A 15,882-nucleotide genomic window follows, 5' to 3' on the forward strand; every position below is an offset into this window, starting at 1 on the left:
GGGATTCAGACTACAATACCCATCAGTCTCCCGCCAGTCTTCCCCTTCCCGCAGACCTTGGCTGGATTCAAGATCCCCTTAAGGTTTGGGGAGTACTGATTTGAGGAGGATGGGATCTGCAGTCCACCCCAGAGGAGCTCAGGAAGGACCCACAGATTGTCCTCAACCCAACGTGGAATCTGCAGAAGGTTCTCCATCCCCCGGAAAGTAAATAGAGGAGAGGTATTTCTTTCCCCTCCCTTCCCACGTTGGAGGGTGAAAAAAAATTCCTTTAAAAACAAAAAAACAAAAACCAGAACAAAGCAAAAGATGAAAACATCTCATCTCACGAAATCCAGATTTACTCTGCGAGAGAGAGAGAGAGAGAGAGAGAGGAGGAGGTTTAAGGAAGCCGAGTGCATTGTCCTTGAAATTTCCTCCATGGGCCTCTCTGTCCACGAAAACAGGATGAAGCCACTTCCTCCACAGCCGTCTTTGGAGATGAAAAGGGAGGCAGGGCGGCGGCGGCGGCGGGGCGGGGCGGGGCGCATCTACACAGATCAGAGTCTTGGGGTGGGAGGGAGGAGAGGACGAAGCTCCTCCAGGGAGGGCGGAGTTTACTTGAGGACATCCAGATGAGTGCAGACTTGCTTGAAGACCTCATCTACCGTGCCTTCTGCGTTGACCTGAAAGACGGGGAGAAAGCCACTGGGCTCAGGAGGAGAATCCTGAAGTTGCCTTCTTTTGAGACAACGCCCAAGCGTCAGCGCTGTCCATCCTCCCTCCCCCCACCACCATGGAGGCCAGAGATCACCCCTTCTTGAAGGGATCCTAGCCAGGTTGAACGTTGGAGAGAGAAAGATCCACCAGCTTTCAAAGACGGAATGGGAGGCTCACAAGAAGACCCATCTGATCTAACTCTGGAGGGTCCTACCTTCTCCCTGGCCATCTTGGTGCCCAGGTTCCTACAGCCAAGGGTCTTCAACCTTGGCAAGTTTTCAGACTTGTGGGCTTCTCCCAGAATCCCTGAGCTAACGTGACTGGAGGAGGAATTCTGGGAGTTGAGGTCCACAAGTCTTAAAGCCGTCAAGTTTGAAGAACCCCCGTCCTAAGCCATCAGGTGGATTCCAAGGGAAGCCAAGCTTGATGCCTTCAAACCATGCTTGGGCCTTCGCTGTTGAGCACACTCAACGTGTCTTCATTCCACAAAAGCAACGTTAAAATATCCCATGGTTTAGGATGATGGGCAAAGCTCAAAATATCTAGGCCTGAAGATAAGACCTCCCACCCGCAACCCTGTTTCACAGGGGAGGATCCATCTTCAAATCTTGGTCCCACCACAAGGTCAACCCTTCACATCTTGGGAATTGCTTCCTCCCCACCCAAGCTCCATTTCCCCTCTTGCTTCTCTTCGAAATCCTCCCAATGTTGGCGTGGATTTCTTCCCTCCGCTGGCAGCCAATTATGTCAGCGCCTGGCTATGCCGAGCAGGATAAGACCCGGAGAGACGTCCCTGAGAATAATGAATGACTGTGGCCCATCCTCACAACTCAGGAGAATGGGTGTCCTTTCTTTGCGATAGCTCGGTGGGTTCAAAATACTCTGGGTAAGATTCCCTGCAGAGACTGACCTGCTGCTTAAGTGTACAGGGGGATGAGGGAAGGGAGGGCGGAAGGAGAGGGAGGAAGGAAGGGGAGGGAGGGGAGGAAAGGAGGGAAGGAGGAAGAAAGCAAGGAAGGAGAGAGATGGGAGAGGGAGGGGAGGAAACGGGAGGGGAGGAAGCAAGAAAGGGAGGGGAGGAAGAGAAGGGATGGAGGGAATGAGGAAGAAAGCAAGGGAGGGGAGGAAGGAGGGAGGAGAGGAAGGAAGGAGAGGGAGGGAAGGAAACGAGGGGAGGAATGGAGGAGAAGGAAGGAAGCAAGAAAGGAAGGGGAAGGACAGAAGAGGGGAGGGAATGAGGAAGGAAGGAAAAGAAAGGAGAGGGAGGGAAGGAAACAAGGAAGGGGAAGGAAGGAAGGAAGGAGGGGAAGGAAGGAAAGAGGGAGAGGAGGGAAGGAAAGAAGGAAGGGGAAGGACAGAAGAGGGGAGGGAATGAGGAAGGAAGGAAAAGAAAGGAGAGGGAGGGAGGGAAGGAAACAAGGAAGGAGGGGAAGGAAGGAAGGAAGGAAGGAAGGAAGGAAGGAAGGAAAGAGGGAGAGGAGGGAAGGAAGAAAGGAAGGGGAAGGAGAGAAGAGGAGAGAGAGGGAGGGAAGGAAAGGAAAGGAAGGGAGGAAGGTGCAAACGGCCCAGCCAGTAATTTTTATGTGGCTGAAATAACTCCCTCTGTCTGGATCCCAAACGCATTGCCCATTTCAGACAAAAGGTGTAAATTCAGGCGAGATATTTCCATCGCCCCAGCCCACCTTGCGGACAATTCCCTTCTTCTCGTAGTAGGCAATGACGGGCTCGGTGGCCTTGTAGTAGGTCTCCAAACGCTTCTTGATGGTCTCCTCGTTGTCGTCCACCCGCCCGCTGGTTTCGCCTCGCTTCAGCAGCCGTTTCACCATGGTGTCCTTCCCAGCGTCCACGTACAGCAGCAGGGTGGGGGCAGCGATCTGCTCGGGAAGGTTCAAGGGAAAGTCAAGGTGAGGAGGAAGAGGAAGAAGCGGAGAAGGGAGGAAAAGGGGGAGGAAAAGGTTAAGGAGAAGACAGATGAAAAGACAAATCAGGAGGAGGAGAAGGAAAAGGAGAAGAAAAGCAGATAAAAGGGGGAGGAGGAGGAGGAGAGAGGTGGGAAAGAAAAAGAGAAAGGAGAAGGAGAAGAGGAAAAGAAGAGATGAAAAGTAGATAAAAAGTGGAGGAGGAGAAGATGGGAAAAAGGAGAAGAAAGAAAGGAAGAGGAGGATGAGAAAAGAGAAGGAGGGTAAGTAAGGAAAAGATAGATGAAAAGATAGATGAAGAGGAGAAGGAAGAGGAGAAGAAGATGAAAAAATAGATAAAAGCGGGGAGGAGATAGATGGGAAAGAGAGAAAGAAGGAGAAGGAGATAGAAGAAGATAGAGGAGGAGGAAGAGGAGGATGAGAAAAGAGAAGGAGGGTAAGTAAGGAAAAGATAGATGAAGAGATAGATGAAGAGAAGGAAGAGGAGAAGAAGATGAAAAATAGATAAAAGCAGGGAGGAGATAGATGGGAAAGAGAGGAAGGAGAAGGAGGTAGAAGAAGATAGAGGAGGAGGAAGAGGAGGAGGAGAAAAAGAAAAGGAGGAGGATAAGGTTAAGGAGATAGGTAAGGAGAAGAGATGAAAAGTATATAAAAAGGGAGCAAGAGAAGATAAAGAAGGAGAAAGAGGAGAAGGAGAAAGGAGGAGACAGAAGAAGGAGAAGAAGAAGAAATGAAAAAGGGGAGGAGGAGAGGAGGAGGAGAAAGAGGAGGAAGAGAAAACCAAGTTTGCAATTCTCTAAACCCTCCTTCACATGTTGCAAATTTCACCCGGCGCTTTCTGTTCATTGATCAATAACGGGGAGATGGCAAAATTGAAACCACAACCCGTTCAACAAAACTGAACAAGATTTAGCCAAACAACAGCCCGCCCTAGTTAGTTGCTAAAACCCGAATCCATGTTCTCGGCCGCCAAGCAGAAGATTGTGAGAAAAGATTGCACTGCCCTCTTGTGGCTTCATCCCGCTCCCACCAGGGCCAGCACCACTCACATTAAATAATAATTTGATAAGAACAACGCCTGTCATGTCCAAAATCAAAAGCTCCCTGGGAAAAAAAAAAACGAGGGAGAAACATTGCCAAGCCCTGAAGTCTTTTCCTCTGGTGTCCCAAAGGTGCTATTTTTTCAGGAGGCACCTGGACTTTCTATTTTTTTTTTCTTTGAAGATGTTTTGCTTCCCTGCCATGCAAATCCACCTGCACACCCAGGTGAGAGAGAGAGGGAGGGAGGGAGGGAGAGAGAGAGGAAGAGGAGAGAGAAAGAGGAAGAGGTGAGAGAAAGAGGAGAGAAAGAGAGAGAAAGAGGGGAGAGAGGAAGAGTGGAGAGAGGAGAAGAGAGAGAGAAAGAGGAGAGAGAGGAAGAGGGAAGAGGGGAAGAGGGGAGAGAGGAAGAGAGAGAGAGAGAGAGGAAGAGGAGAGAGAGAGGAAAGAGAGTGGAAGAGGAGAGAGGAGAGAGAGAGGGGTAAGAGGGGAGAGAGGAAGAGAGAGAGAGAGAGAGAGAGGAAGAGGGAGAGAGGAAGAGGAGAGAGAAAGAGAGGAGAGAGGAGAGAGAAAGAGGAGAGAGAGGAAGAGGGAAGAGGGGAAGAGGGAGAGAGGAAGAGGAGAGAGAGAGAGGAAGAGGAGAGAGAGAGGAAAGAGAGAGTGGAAGAGGAGAGAGGAGAGAGAGAGGGGTAAGAGGGGAGAGAGGAAGAGAGAGAGAGAGAGAGGAAGGGGAGAGAGGAAGAGGAGAGAGAGGAAGAGGAGAGAGAAAGAGAGGAAGAGGAGAGAGAAAGAGGAGAGAGAGGAAGAGGGAAGAGGGGAGAGAGGAAGAGGAGAGAGAGAGAGGAAGAAGAGAGAGAGAGGAAAGAGAGAGTGGAAGAGGAGAGAGAGAGAGAGAGAGGGGTAAGAGGGAGAGAGGAAGAGAGAGAGAGAGAGAGAGGAAGAGGAGAGAGGAAGAGGGAGAGAGGAAGAGGAGAGAGAAAGAGAGGAAGAGGAGAGAGAAAGAGAGAGAGAGATATTGATTCACCACCACGTTCTTACCTTCTTCTCAAATTCCACGCCTTGGTTCACCTCCCGGGGATAACCGTCAATCAGGTAGCCCTTGGACTGGTCTGCTTTGGCCAACATGGCGTCCCTCAGCATGTCAAGGACAGTCTCCTGTTGGACGAAGAGATCGGAGTAAGGAGCGATTTTGCAAAGTTTGCGGGGCAGGGGGAGAGAATTCCAGAGCTCTGGATTCACACAACTGGGAAAGGAGCTTGGATTGTATTGGGTCCCCCACGGATGGGATATTTCTAACCCTTCCTCCATCTCTTCCATTATTTACTGATATTCTACCTTTCTTCACTGTGGACATGACTTTCTTGATTTTATTTGCACAACAATCAATCCTCAACGTGCAAACAATAGAGCCCCAAATTTTCTGTCGTTCCGCAAGACGTCCATCAAGTGAAATTTTGCCCTGTTTGTAACCACTTTTCTCACCTCCGTTGTGAAGGGAGTTGATAAGTTAGTAACCAGGTTGTTTGAGCAAATCTGGATTTCCTTTGCTGGTCAGAAGGTCACAAAAGGGGGGGCGGAAATCACATGACCCCCCTGCTGCAACCATCGTAAATATGAATCCGTTCCGAGCCTCTGAATTTTGATTGCGGGGATGCCGCAACGGTTGTGTTTAAAACAACCACAAGTGTTGTGGTTTCGCCAGCGGCCTGTGCAGATGGCAGTGGAATCGGACAGTGGGGAAGAACGGGGACCAGTCCAGGGGTCTGGGGAGGACTCGGACAATGCAGAGATGAGGCCAGGACCATCTGGGAGTGGGGTGCTGCCTCCGGAGCCTCTGGAGTCTGGCAGCAGCGAGGCAGAGGACCCAGGGGAGCCTGTTCCCAGTCCGCGTATGCACAGAGCTGCTAGAAGACAAGAGCAGCTGAAACAAAAGGGGCAACTCGGGAGTAACTCTTGGAGGTGATTGCCCCTCCCATAAGGTATAAAAGTCAGGCAAAGGTGGAGAAACCTTTGCAGGAAGCAAAGTCATTCGTTCGGTTCAGATTCAACCTTGAAGCTCTGTGTGGACTTCGTACTCCGGTTGGCTTTTTATAGTTCATTTGGCACTCTCGTTTTTGGCAGCCATTCGAAGGTGTTAAAGGTGGGTGCTTATCTCGAGAGACTATTTGGGACTCATGACGGGCTGGGAATGAACATAATTCCTAGCATTGAAATAAAACAAGGGTTGTTTTAATTAAGCATGTCTTAGGAAACCTCGGTCAGAACATTAAGTCAATTTTTCCCCCCAGTGCCGTTGTAGGTTGTTGGAAGTCAAGGACTGCCTGTAATGTAGATCAGACTAGAGAGTGCCGTGATTGTGGGGCGGCGTGGATGTCTATTCACTTGGCTTTGAATTATGGACAGCCTAGAAGTTGAAGGAAGCCAACAGCACGGAAGATTTCCAAGGTTAAGGAACATCTAGAAGGTCTTTTATCTAACTCACCAGAGGGACCAACTCTCCTTTCTCCATGATGGCCGAAAGCTTCTTCCCCCTGTCCGAGCCGGAGCTGACTTCTTCTCGTAGGAGATCACCGGTGGACAAGTGGGTGTAGCCATATTTTTGGACAATCTTCTCGCACTGTGTTCCTTTTCCAGAACCTGGTCCTCCTGCAGAGGGCATAGAGCAATCAGGCCCAGAATTAGGGACTAAAAACGATCAGGACAGGAGAATATTTGGAGCTCGGGGTTGAAATGAGGAAGTCTTTGGTGCTTGTTTGTTTTCTTGCAGACGTTTCATGACCCAACTAGGTAACATCATCAGTGCTAGAAGGGGATGGGAGAGAAGGACTGTGGCGTCTTCGGTGCTCCCTGAGCGTGGTTGCTTTCTTGCAAATGTTTCATTACCCACTAGGTACGATCATCAGTGCTACCAGTAGTGCTGCAGTACACTAGCACTGATGATGTTACCTAGTTAGGGGTCATGAAATGTCTGAAAGAAAACTACCAAGTTCAGGGAGTCACCAAGGGCCCCACAGTCCTCCTCCTCTTCCTCCCCTCCTTCTCCTCCACCCAAACCCCATCGCCTTCTAGCACCGAGCTGGGCTCTAACCCAAATTTGACAAAGAGAAATCCAGGCCCACCTTAGAACCCTGTTGAAAAGTCCTTAAAAGCTTTTTTTTTTTTTGGGGGGAAGGGGTGGGAGTCAAAAGAAATACTTTGCGCTGGCTTAAGACTTACCCACCACGAAGATGATTTTGTGGTTTTTCAATTTTTCTGCAAGGAAAAAAAAAAGGAGAGAAAAACCTGTTAGGATCTGATGGAGAAGCCAGTTCTTGGGTGCTTACACAAGACAGCCACCTCCGTTTGTGAACTCGTTTTAAAAAGGATTCCCCCCTCATCCCTCCTCTATCTATTTACCTACCTACCTAACTATATACCTATCATCTATATCTATCTATATCATCTATCTCTATCTATTGTCTATTTTCTACCTATCCAATCATCTATATCATATATCATCTCTTCTTCATCTCTGTCTGTCTGTCTCTATGTAACATCTATATCTATCCAATCATCTATATCATGTATGTAAGTATGTATCTTCTCTTCTATCATCTGTATATATCTACCTATCTATCTATCTATCTATCTATCTATCTATCTATCTATCATCTATTATCTATCCAATCATCTATATCATATATCATCTCTTCTATCTTCTAACATCTCTATCTATCTCTATCTATCTATTGTCTATTTTCTATTTATCCAATCATCTATGTCATATATCATCTATCTTCTAACCCCCCTCTTATCTATCTATCTATCTATCTATCTATCTATTATCTATCTATCCAATCATCTATATCATATATCATCTGTCTTCTATTTTCTAACCCCCCCCCTCATCTATCTATCAATCTATCATCTATCTATCTATCTATCCTGACTGCTATCTATCTATCCTGACTGCTATCTATCTATCTATCTATCTATCTATCTATCTATCTATCTATCTATCTATCTATCTATCTATCTATCTATCTATCCATCCATCCATCCATCCATCCATCTATCTCTATCACTGCAAAAGATGTGAACTCCCACCCGTATCAATAGATACAAGACTTCCTTACAAGCTTATTTCACAACAAATGTTGTCTCGGGGACTGCAGAAATCGGCACCCCCCCAAAGTTTCATTTCCCAATTTCTGTGGGCTGCAAACATGGGAGTACAAAACGGAGGAGGTGCCTTCATTCTGCTACTGTTTCTTTGAATGATGCTTTTCAGGAGCCCGGAAACTTTTCCAGATCTGGCTGAAAATGTATAGACTGCCAAGCGGGAGAGCTAAAAATAAAAGCCACCCGTTTCAGGTTTCACGGACAACCTTTGATTACATCCTTCTAGAATTACATCCTTGCAGAGCTGAGGAAATGAGCAGTAAGGAAATGATGAAGTCTGTGGAGTCTAGTCGGAATGTCTGAATGGCTAGTTTTTGTACATCCTTTCTTCCCTTTCTTTTAGCAACTCAGTTCCAGAGGAAACTCAGCCTGTAGATGCTGCCACTCAACTACAAAGTCAATCTTTTAACTCCAACATATCGGCCCCAATTATATCTTGGGTGTTAAGTAGTGGAGAAAGGTCACCATCCAAGCCAAACTCTGTTCTGCAGACAAATATCTGGTGTGTTGTAAATCTCTCAAGTCCACTTCACAAATTGACTTCAGAAGTGTCTACCACAGGAAAAAAAACTCACCCACCTGGGACATCAATGCACTGGATCGGCACTAATGCCAAAGAAATGCACTGTGTTGTTTGATGTGTGTGAAGGTTCTCAGTCATCCAGGTCACGGTTATCCCAAAAGCGCTTTTTCAAGAGGCCCCTGGGCTTTATTTTTCCTTGAAGACATTTCACTTCCCATCCAAGAAGCTTTTTCAGTTCTGAGTGACTGCATCTGAACAGTTCAGGTTAGAACTGAGGAAGCTCCTTGGGTGAGAAGTGAAACCTCTTCAAGAAAAGTCCGGTTGCCTTCTGAGGAACTGAAGAAGCTTCTTGGATGAGAAGCGAAACCTCTTCAAGAAAAAAAACAAAGTCCAGTTGCCTTCTGGAGAGCTGAAGAAGCTTCTCGGGTGAGGAGCGAAACATCTTCAAGGAAGAACAAAGCCCCATAATGGTCTTTTGAAAAAAGCACCTTTGGGGACATACTTGTAATGTTGGATCAACCTGCAAATTTCAGACCAGAGAAGGACCACAATATAAGGCCTCAACTTAGAAACTGTCCAACCAATGGTACCAACATGCCCTAGGCCAGGGGTAAGGAAACTTGGCTCTTTGATCACTTATGGACTTCAACTCCCAGAATTCCTGAGTGAGCCATAAAAGGTTCCCCATCCCTGGCCTACTGGTTTTCCAGTTGTGAGGGAAATCAAGGAAATCGAGAAGGAATCATCGATGGAAACTGAACAAGGAGAGATTTAATCTGGAAATAAGGAGAAACTTTCTGACGGGGAGAACAATCAACCCGTGGAACAGAAGTTGCCCTTGGAAGTTGTGGAAGCGCCATCACTTGAGACTTTCAAGAAGAGATTGGACTGCCATTGGTCAGAAATGGTGTAGGGTCTCCTGCTTGGGTGGGGGGTTGGACTAGATGACCTACAAGGTCCCTTCCAACTCTGATTATCTGTTATCCTGTTCCTTGAATGGGACTGTTTAATATACAAATGTATATTATTATATATGTCATTATTATATATGTCCTACATTTGTATAGTCTACAGTCCCATTCAAGTCAAAATAAACTGGACAAATGTTCACTCCTTGGGGGGGGGGGGAATTTGGAAAAAAGATTGGGGGGGGCAGAATGGAGCATCTTGGGAGGCCCAGAAGTTGGAACCTCATAAAGAAGTGCTGGTAGGTGAAGATCAAAAGAGAATAACTACGAACGTTGGCTTGATTGACCAGAAAGATCAATCAAGATCCACCAAAACTGAGAAAGGGAGACAATTCACTGACCTGCCGCCATTCCCACAGGTTCTGAGGTGTCAACCTCCTCTGTCTGAAAGAAAACAGAAGATTCGATTAGACCGAAGATCCCAACTCTTGAAGGACATCAACCCTTCAAGCAGCTCAGGAAATTCCTCGATTGCTCCAATCTCCCCTTCCAAAAGTAGATAGGAGAAGAACTCAGGCCCGCTGGCAAAAATAACTAAGTCATAAAATAATTATGACTTCTACCTGATGTTGCCGTGTCTTTAAATCCTTCCCATCTCCCTGCCTTTTTTAAAAAAATGTATGTCCCTAACTGCCACCTCAAATAAAACCTTCCATCATCCCTACAGGTGTTGGGGATAAAACGCAGAGCAATAAAACGACACAAAAAGGCTTTACCTCAATCTATCCTGGAACACCAAAATCAATCTTGGGTTAGACACGGCAACTAATTTTTTTTCCCTTCCTTTTTCTTTTCAGCTGGCAGACCCCGAGAAGGTTCAACGGTGAAGAGAGACGAGGCCTTACTGAGCCTTTTCTCCAACCCTCCCGGTAGAGTCACCCCGGCAACTGCCCAACGGAGGAAAACAAGAGTCCAAGGATCGCTGTTGATGTGTAACCTGGTAGGCAGCCTCTGACTCACAGCTACGTGAATGGAGGGAGGAAAAAAAAACACCTGCTGAGGCATCACCTGGGAAGAGGTTCCCATGGCAACTGCTTCCTGCCTCGGATGTACCGGCAGCTCTTGGGAAGAGAACTTCAACGCCATACGGCAGAGGCAAGAAGGACCACCGTGGGGGGAAAACTGAAGCAATGAAATTCCCCAGGAGACTTTAGGCATAACAGAATTAACAGAGTTGGCGTTTAATAAAAAATAGTAAAAAAAAAGAATAATAACGGAGTTGGAAGGGTCCTTGGAGGTCTTCTAGTCCAGCCCCCAGCTCAAGCAGGAGACTACGCCGTTTCGGACAAGCGGCTGTTCAGTCTCTTCTTAAAAGCCTCCAGTGATGGAGCAGCCACAACTTCTGGAGTCAAGTTGTTCCACTGGTTAATTGTTCTCATATTCAGGAAATTTCTACTCAGTTCTAGGTTGTTGTTTTTTCCATCCATTGATTCTCGTCTTGCCTTTTGGTGTTTTGGAAAATAAATTGACCTCCCACACACACCTTTTTTCCGGGGCAGCCCCTCCAATACTGGAATACTGCGATCATATTATCCTTCTTTAAACAGAATTTGCATTATGGGGTCCCATTTTTGAAAACTCCCACTCCAAGTGGTAAGTTTTCTCCATCTTTCTCCTTCGCCTGGCTCAATACTTCACTTCGTGACGGCGACCACTTGCGATGCCTGCGCTTCCATCTTCTCTTCCAGCCGGTCATGGTCTTTGCACCATGACCTTGGGCTGGTGGCGCCTCTGAGCACGGAGCCATGGTTAGAGAAAGCACGCACGGACAACGGGAGAGGATTTGGTTTGGAACGCTGGGTCTCAAGACAGGGTGGTTTTTAGTGGTAAAGGAGGAGACGAGAAGACGACAGGAATACTTCAAGTTCTCCAGGTCTTTTAGATGGACTATTCATGGCTTGTTTCTTTTCCAGGGGCCTCAAGTCAGCACAAATGGAGCTCCGTATCTCTGCAGCTCTTATGCTGAGCAAGGGGCCTGGGATCTAGAAAAATGATTTTTCAGGCTGTGGAATCTATTCTTGGCCCAGAAAAAAGATCTCCAGAATTTTTTCATCAAGAGGCGAAGCTCAAGTGCCTTCAGATGTTGCCTTCAGACGTCGTAGGTGCTTCATCACTGGAGGTTTTTAAGAAAAGGCTGAACGAATGGTATAGGAATCTCCTGCTTCAGCAGAGGGGGATGGACTAGAAGACCTCCATGGTCCCGTCTAGCTCTGTTAATATTGTATTCTTCAGTTCTCCAGATCTCTCCAGATCCCTGCTCTCCATAAAAAAAATATATCGTTGGATTTGCTTTCAAGCCGTCGGCTGCTACTTCAGTCTGGAGTTTAGGTCAGCCTTGGGTGAAGAAAGTGGACTAAAACACCCATCATCCCCAGGCAGTGGACCCAGCTGGTAAGTATCTAAGGAAGTTTGGACTATTCTTTGCATTCCCCCCCCCTTCTTTCTTGAAAAATGACTCAAAAGGAAAAGCATAACCTATGCCTTCTTCTGTACTATTTAGCTAGGGGAAATCTTACTTATTTTATTTTTCTGCTTTTGGGAGGTTATGAAGGAGTCCACTGCAAAATGGACAGATAGACCCCTGGAACTGTTGAAGGACCAAGCTTGGAAGAACCGTTTTAAGAATCAACAGGGACTCCCTAGCGTATCAGTTCAGATTGTAAAGCTCATTTCAAGACCAAAGGCTGGTTAAGTTTTCCCAACGCCGTGAGTTTTACAACGATTCAGGTGATTTTATTTCCATTCTGTGAAAAAGCAGCCTGACTTTTGTGTGTGTGGGGGGAAACGTCACCAACAAATGGATATCTTATTCTATTTGTTCTCCCAACTCTTTCAGTTTTGGTCACCACGATGTAAAAAAAAAAGAGGTTGAGACTCTAGAAAGAGTGCAGAGAAGAGCAACCAAGATGATGAGGGGACTGGAGGCTGAAACAGACAAAGAACTGTTGCTGGAATTGGGTATGTCTGGTTTAATGAAGAGAAGGTCTAGGGGTAACATGATAGCAGTCTTCCAATATCTCAGGGACTGCCATAAAGAAGAGGGAGTCAAGCTATTCTCCAAAGCACCTGAGGGAAGGACAAGAAGCAAAGGGTGGAAACCACTCAAGGAGAGAAACAACTTAGAACTAAGGAGAAATTTCCTGATAGTTAGAACAATTAACCAGTGGAACAACCGGCCTCCAGAAGCTGTAAATGCTCAACACTGGAAGTTTTTAAGAAGAGATCGGACAACCATTTGTCCGAAATGGTGTAGGGTATCCTGCCCAAGGATAGGGAGTTGGACTAGAAGATCTCTAAAGTTCCTTCCAACTCTGCTATTCTGTTTTGTTCTTACAAACAAAGCGTTTGTTGCATTGCTGACCCCAAGAGATGAATCAAACCCAATCGTTGTCCCCTGTCTGAGTGCTCCATTAAATCCTGGCATCGCGGCTTCCAATCCTGGCTTGCTACTTGATCCTTCAGTCCTCAGTTTCCCCACTGCAAAAGGTCAGCAGCTGAAACCCACCTCATGGGCTTCTCCGAGGCGTGGATCGAATCGCGGTTAGATTTCGGAAGCCTCTTTGGGTGGCGTTGAGTTTCATGGCTGGAGAGCAGCTCACCTTTACATTGGGTTATTTCACCTCAGCCCAAAAAAAAAAAGCGCCCTCCCTTAAAAAAAAAATCTACTAATGACGCCGAAAGAGAAGCGACTCCTAGAATAGATCCTGGCACAGTTTGAGGGGACAAATAACCAGGTCTGGTTACACATCTCTCTCTCTCTCTCTCTTTTTTTTTAAACACCTAATAAGGTTAACTCCTTTGAGGTTTTGCAAAGTGCAACTCAACAACTGTAAATCTGGCTGGGCACGGAGAAGAATATAATATAACAGTGCTGAAAGGGACCTGGGAGGTCTTCTAGTCGAGTCCCTTTGCTCAACCTTTGCAGGGAAAAGGTGAGTTGGGTGCTAGAGCAAAGTTTTAAATGTCTTCCTGAAGTTTAAAGTGGATTTGGAAGCATGTCGGGAGTTGGAATTCTTCCGTTTCTGCAAAACGATTGCATCCAAAGGCAGGCACGTTCACCAAACACACACACACCCCTACACATCCCTTGAAAACATCAGGAGAAAACCTGCCTAAAATTGTTGTCTCCTCCCAGGTTTAAATCAGCCTGGCTTGAGGTGTTAGCTTTTCTGCAAGCAAGGAATTGGCAGGGCAAGGAAGCAGCCAGCTCAATCTCTTCTTCCTTCTTCTCCTGCCTTTCCAATGAGCCACTCCTGCCTCAAGGATGGCCTCCCTGGCCCCCTGAAGGTTACAAACTAGGCACAGAAAAGAAAAAAAAACCAGGTTACCTCCCAGTATGTTAGGAAAACTACATTAGACATCCTCCAGCAGCTGTCAGGAAACACTAGTGGAGGATGATGGTTATTGATGAATCTGGTTCTGGAATGACAGTTTCCTCCCTTGACATCCAAGCGACGTGGTCATTATGATGTACCTCATCATCACAATGAGGTGATTCAGTGTTTAATGACAGGTGTGTGGGCTGTTTAAAAACAACACAAAAATCCCAGAGCTTCCTCCCTTGGAGAAATCCAGGGCCTCTCTGTTGGATTTCTAACTACCAAGAACAAGGGATTTAGATATGTGTGTGTTGTGTTGTGTTGTCTCTCCAGGGGGTGCAATTAAAACCCCCAGGATAATCAATGTAGATACTCTGAATTTTAGCATCATCGGATGCATCCCAGGTTCAAATTTAGTCACCAATGCTTCTTAGATAGCTATTTATTCCCCCAGCCTACCTTACAGGGGAGTTGTGGAGTGTAGGGGAGAGAAGAGGAGGAGAGACGGCTACGCACATGCTAAAATTGCTGTTTAGATCCTTTGGGGGAAGGCTGGGTTAAATCAACGTACAGGGAGTCTCTCCCTGAGATGCTAGCTTTCTGCAGGCAAGGAACTGGCTAGACAAGGAAGCAATTAATCAAGTTCTTTCCCCCCTTCCTTTGCCTTTGGTTCAAAGGTCTTTGGATTCTGGGGAAAAAAGAGAACATACTCGCAAGAAAGAACGAAAGAAGGCGAAGGAGAACAGAACAGGAACTTCTTGTTCTCCATTTTGCTTAAACCAGCATCTGGATTTCCTCCAGATCCTATAGTTCTCCACACTTGGCCCCCCAGCGATGTCTTTACGACCTCCAAATCTGGCTGGGGGGGGGAGGATTATTATTATTATTATTATTATTATTATTATTATTATTATTATTATTATTATTATTATTTTCCAATTTAACAAAGAGTAAACTCCTGCCAAAATCCCAGCTGTTTAACCAGGGCAACGTTGCAGGATGGGGTGGGGGCAAGAGGGAGACCAAGACCCCCCCCTCCACTCCTTGAAAAAAAAATGATTTGAAAGCCCCTCTCCAGCGGCTTTGGCGCAACAGAGAAAACAAAACAAAACCCTAAGAGGTCAGTCAAGGTTATTGCAACCAGACGCCTTCCCAAAGTTGATGCAAGATCACCCAGAGACACACATACACACAATCCTAAATGGATCAAAGCATGTCTGATTTTGCTGCAACTATCCACAGCCTTTGGCCCTGGGTCCATTTGGCTGCAGATCCCTCAAGGGAAAAATAAAATAAAATCAAAAGCCCCGTTGCAAATCTCTACCCGGAGCTGTTTCCTGCTTCTCAAACCGTCAGAGAAATCTTCCCCAATGTTCTCCGCTGAATGAGCTGTTCAGTTCTGCGCTGTTTTTTCGGGGTTTTTTTCCTTCCCCGAAAGATTGCCCTGCCTTTTAGCAAGAATTAATTTTAAAACATCCTGGGGAAAAACGGCTCAGCCTTACCTCTCAGCGCTGGAAGAGGAGCAGACAAAGGCGGCCACACAGAGAGAGAGAGAGGCGGCTGTGCTTCTCCACCACTGACCACCCTGCATGGTTATTTTTACCTCCCTATATAGAGAGAGGCTTTCAGGCATGATGGGAGAAGGAGGGAGCGTTGGCAGGCACGGGTGCCCAGAGACGGGAGCTGAATAGCAGTGAGAAGGGGAGGAGGAGGAGGAGGAGGAGAGAAAAGAGAAGTCCAGAAAGGAAGGCTGGAGGAGGCTACTAAAAGAAAGCCGAGGGCCCAGAGAGTCTGAAACAGACAACACCTTTGCCAGACCAATACTTGAACACAGCTCGTCTGCCTGGAATCCACGCTGCGTAACAGACATTGATACAATTGAACGAATCCAGAAGTAGTTCACAAGAAGAGTACTCCACTCCTCTGCTCATAATAGAATACTCTGCACTACCAGGCGTGAGATTTTTGGGCTTGGACAACCCAGAATTACGCCGCCTACGATCTGACTTAAGCTTAGCATACAAAATTGTCTGCTGTAATGCCCTACCTGTCAGCTTCAACCACAATAACACATCGTTAATTTATCATACTCCAAATTTCATTATACCACTCGTTTCTTTGAACAGCCCAATTTTGTTGGGGGTGGGGGGGGTCAACCTATTCTTCAAAGCACCAGAAGGCAGGACGAGAAACAATGGATGGAAACTAATCAAGCAACCTGGAACTTAGGAGAAATTTCCTACAGTGAGAACAAT

General features: G+C 46.6%; 1 protein-coding gene across 4 annotated transcripts; it reads right to left on the reverse strand.

Moving 5' to 3' along the window:
* Window positions 1-320: 320 nt before the first annotated feature.
* Window positions 321-15,263, reverse strand: AK1 (adenylate kinase 1). Of its 4 annotated transcripts, none has more exons than XM_087914340.1 (7): window positions 15,130-15,263; window positions 9,650-9,692; window positions 6,873-6,908; window positions 6,139-6,302; window positions 4,695-4,811; window positions 2,382-2,573; window positions 321-665 (listed from the first exon to the last, which is right to left on the reverse strand). In XM_087914340.1, exons 2-7 carry the CDS (start codon window positions 9,657-9,659, stop codon window positions 597-599), a joined length of 588 nt encoding a protein of 195 aa, XP_087770466.1. In that variant the 5' UTR covers window positions 9,660-9,692; window positions 15,130-15,263; the 3' UTR covers window positions 321-596. The 4 variants fall into 4 exon arrangements, with proteins under 4 accessions (XP_087770466.1, XP_087770467.1, XP_087770465.1 ...); XM_087914341.1 differs by lacking the exon at window positions 15,130-15,263 and adding an exon at window positions 14,144-14,166; XM_087914339.1 differs by lacking the exon at window positions 15,130-15,263 and adding an exon at window positions 13,637-13,943.
* Window positions 15,264-15,882: the final 619 nt, after the last annotated feature.

Source organism: Pseudonaja textilis, chromosome 17, assembly GCF_049901715.1.
Source record: "Pseudonaja textilis isolate UNSWEBS1 chromosome 17, rPseTex1.2, whole genome shotgun sequence".
NCBI classification, from domain to species: Eukaryota; Metazoa; Chordata; class Lepidosauria; order Squamata; family Elapidae; genus Pseudonaja; species Pseudonaja textilis.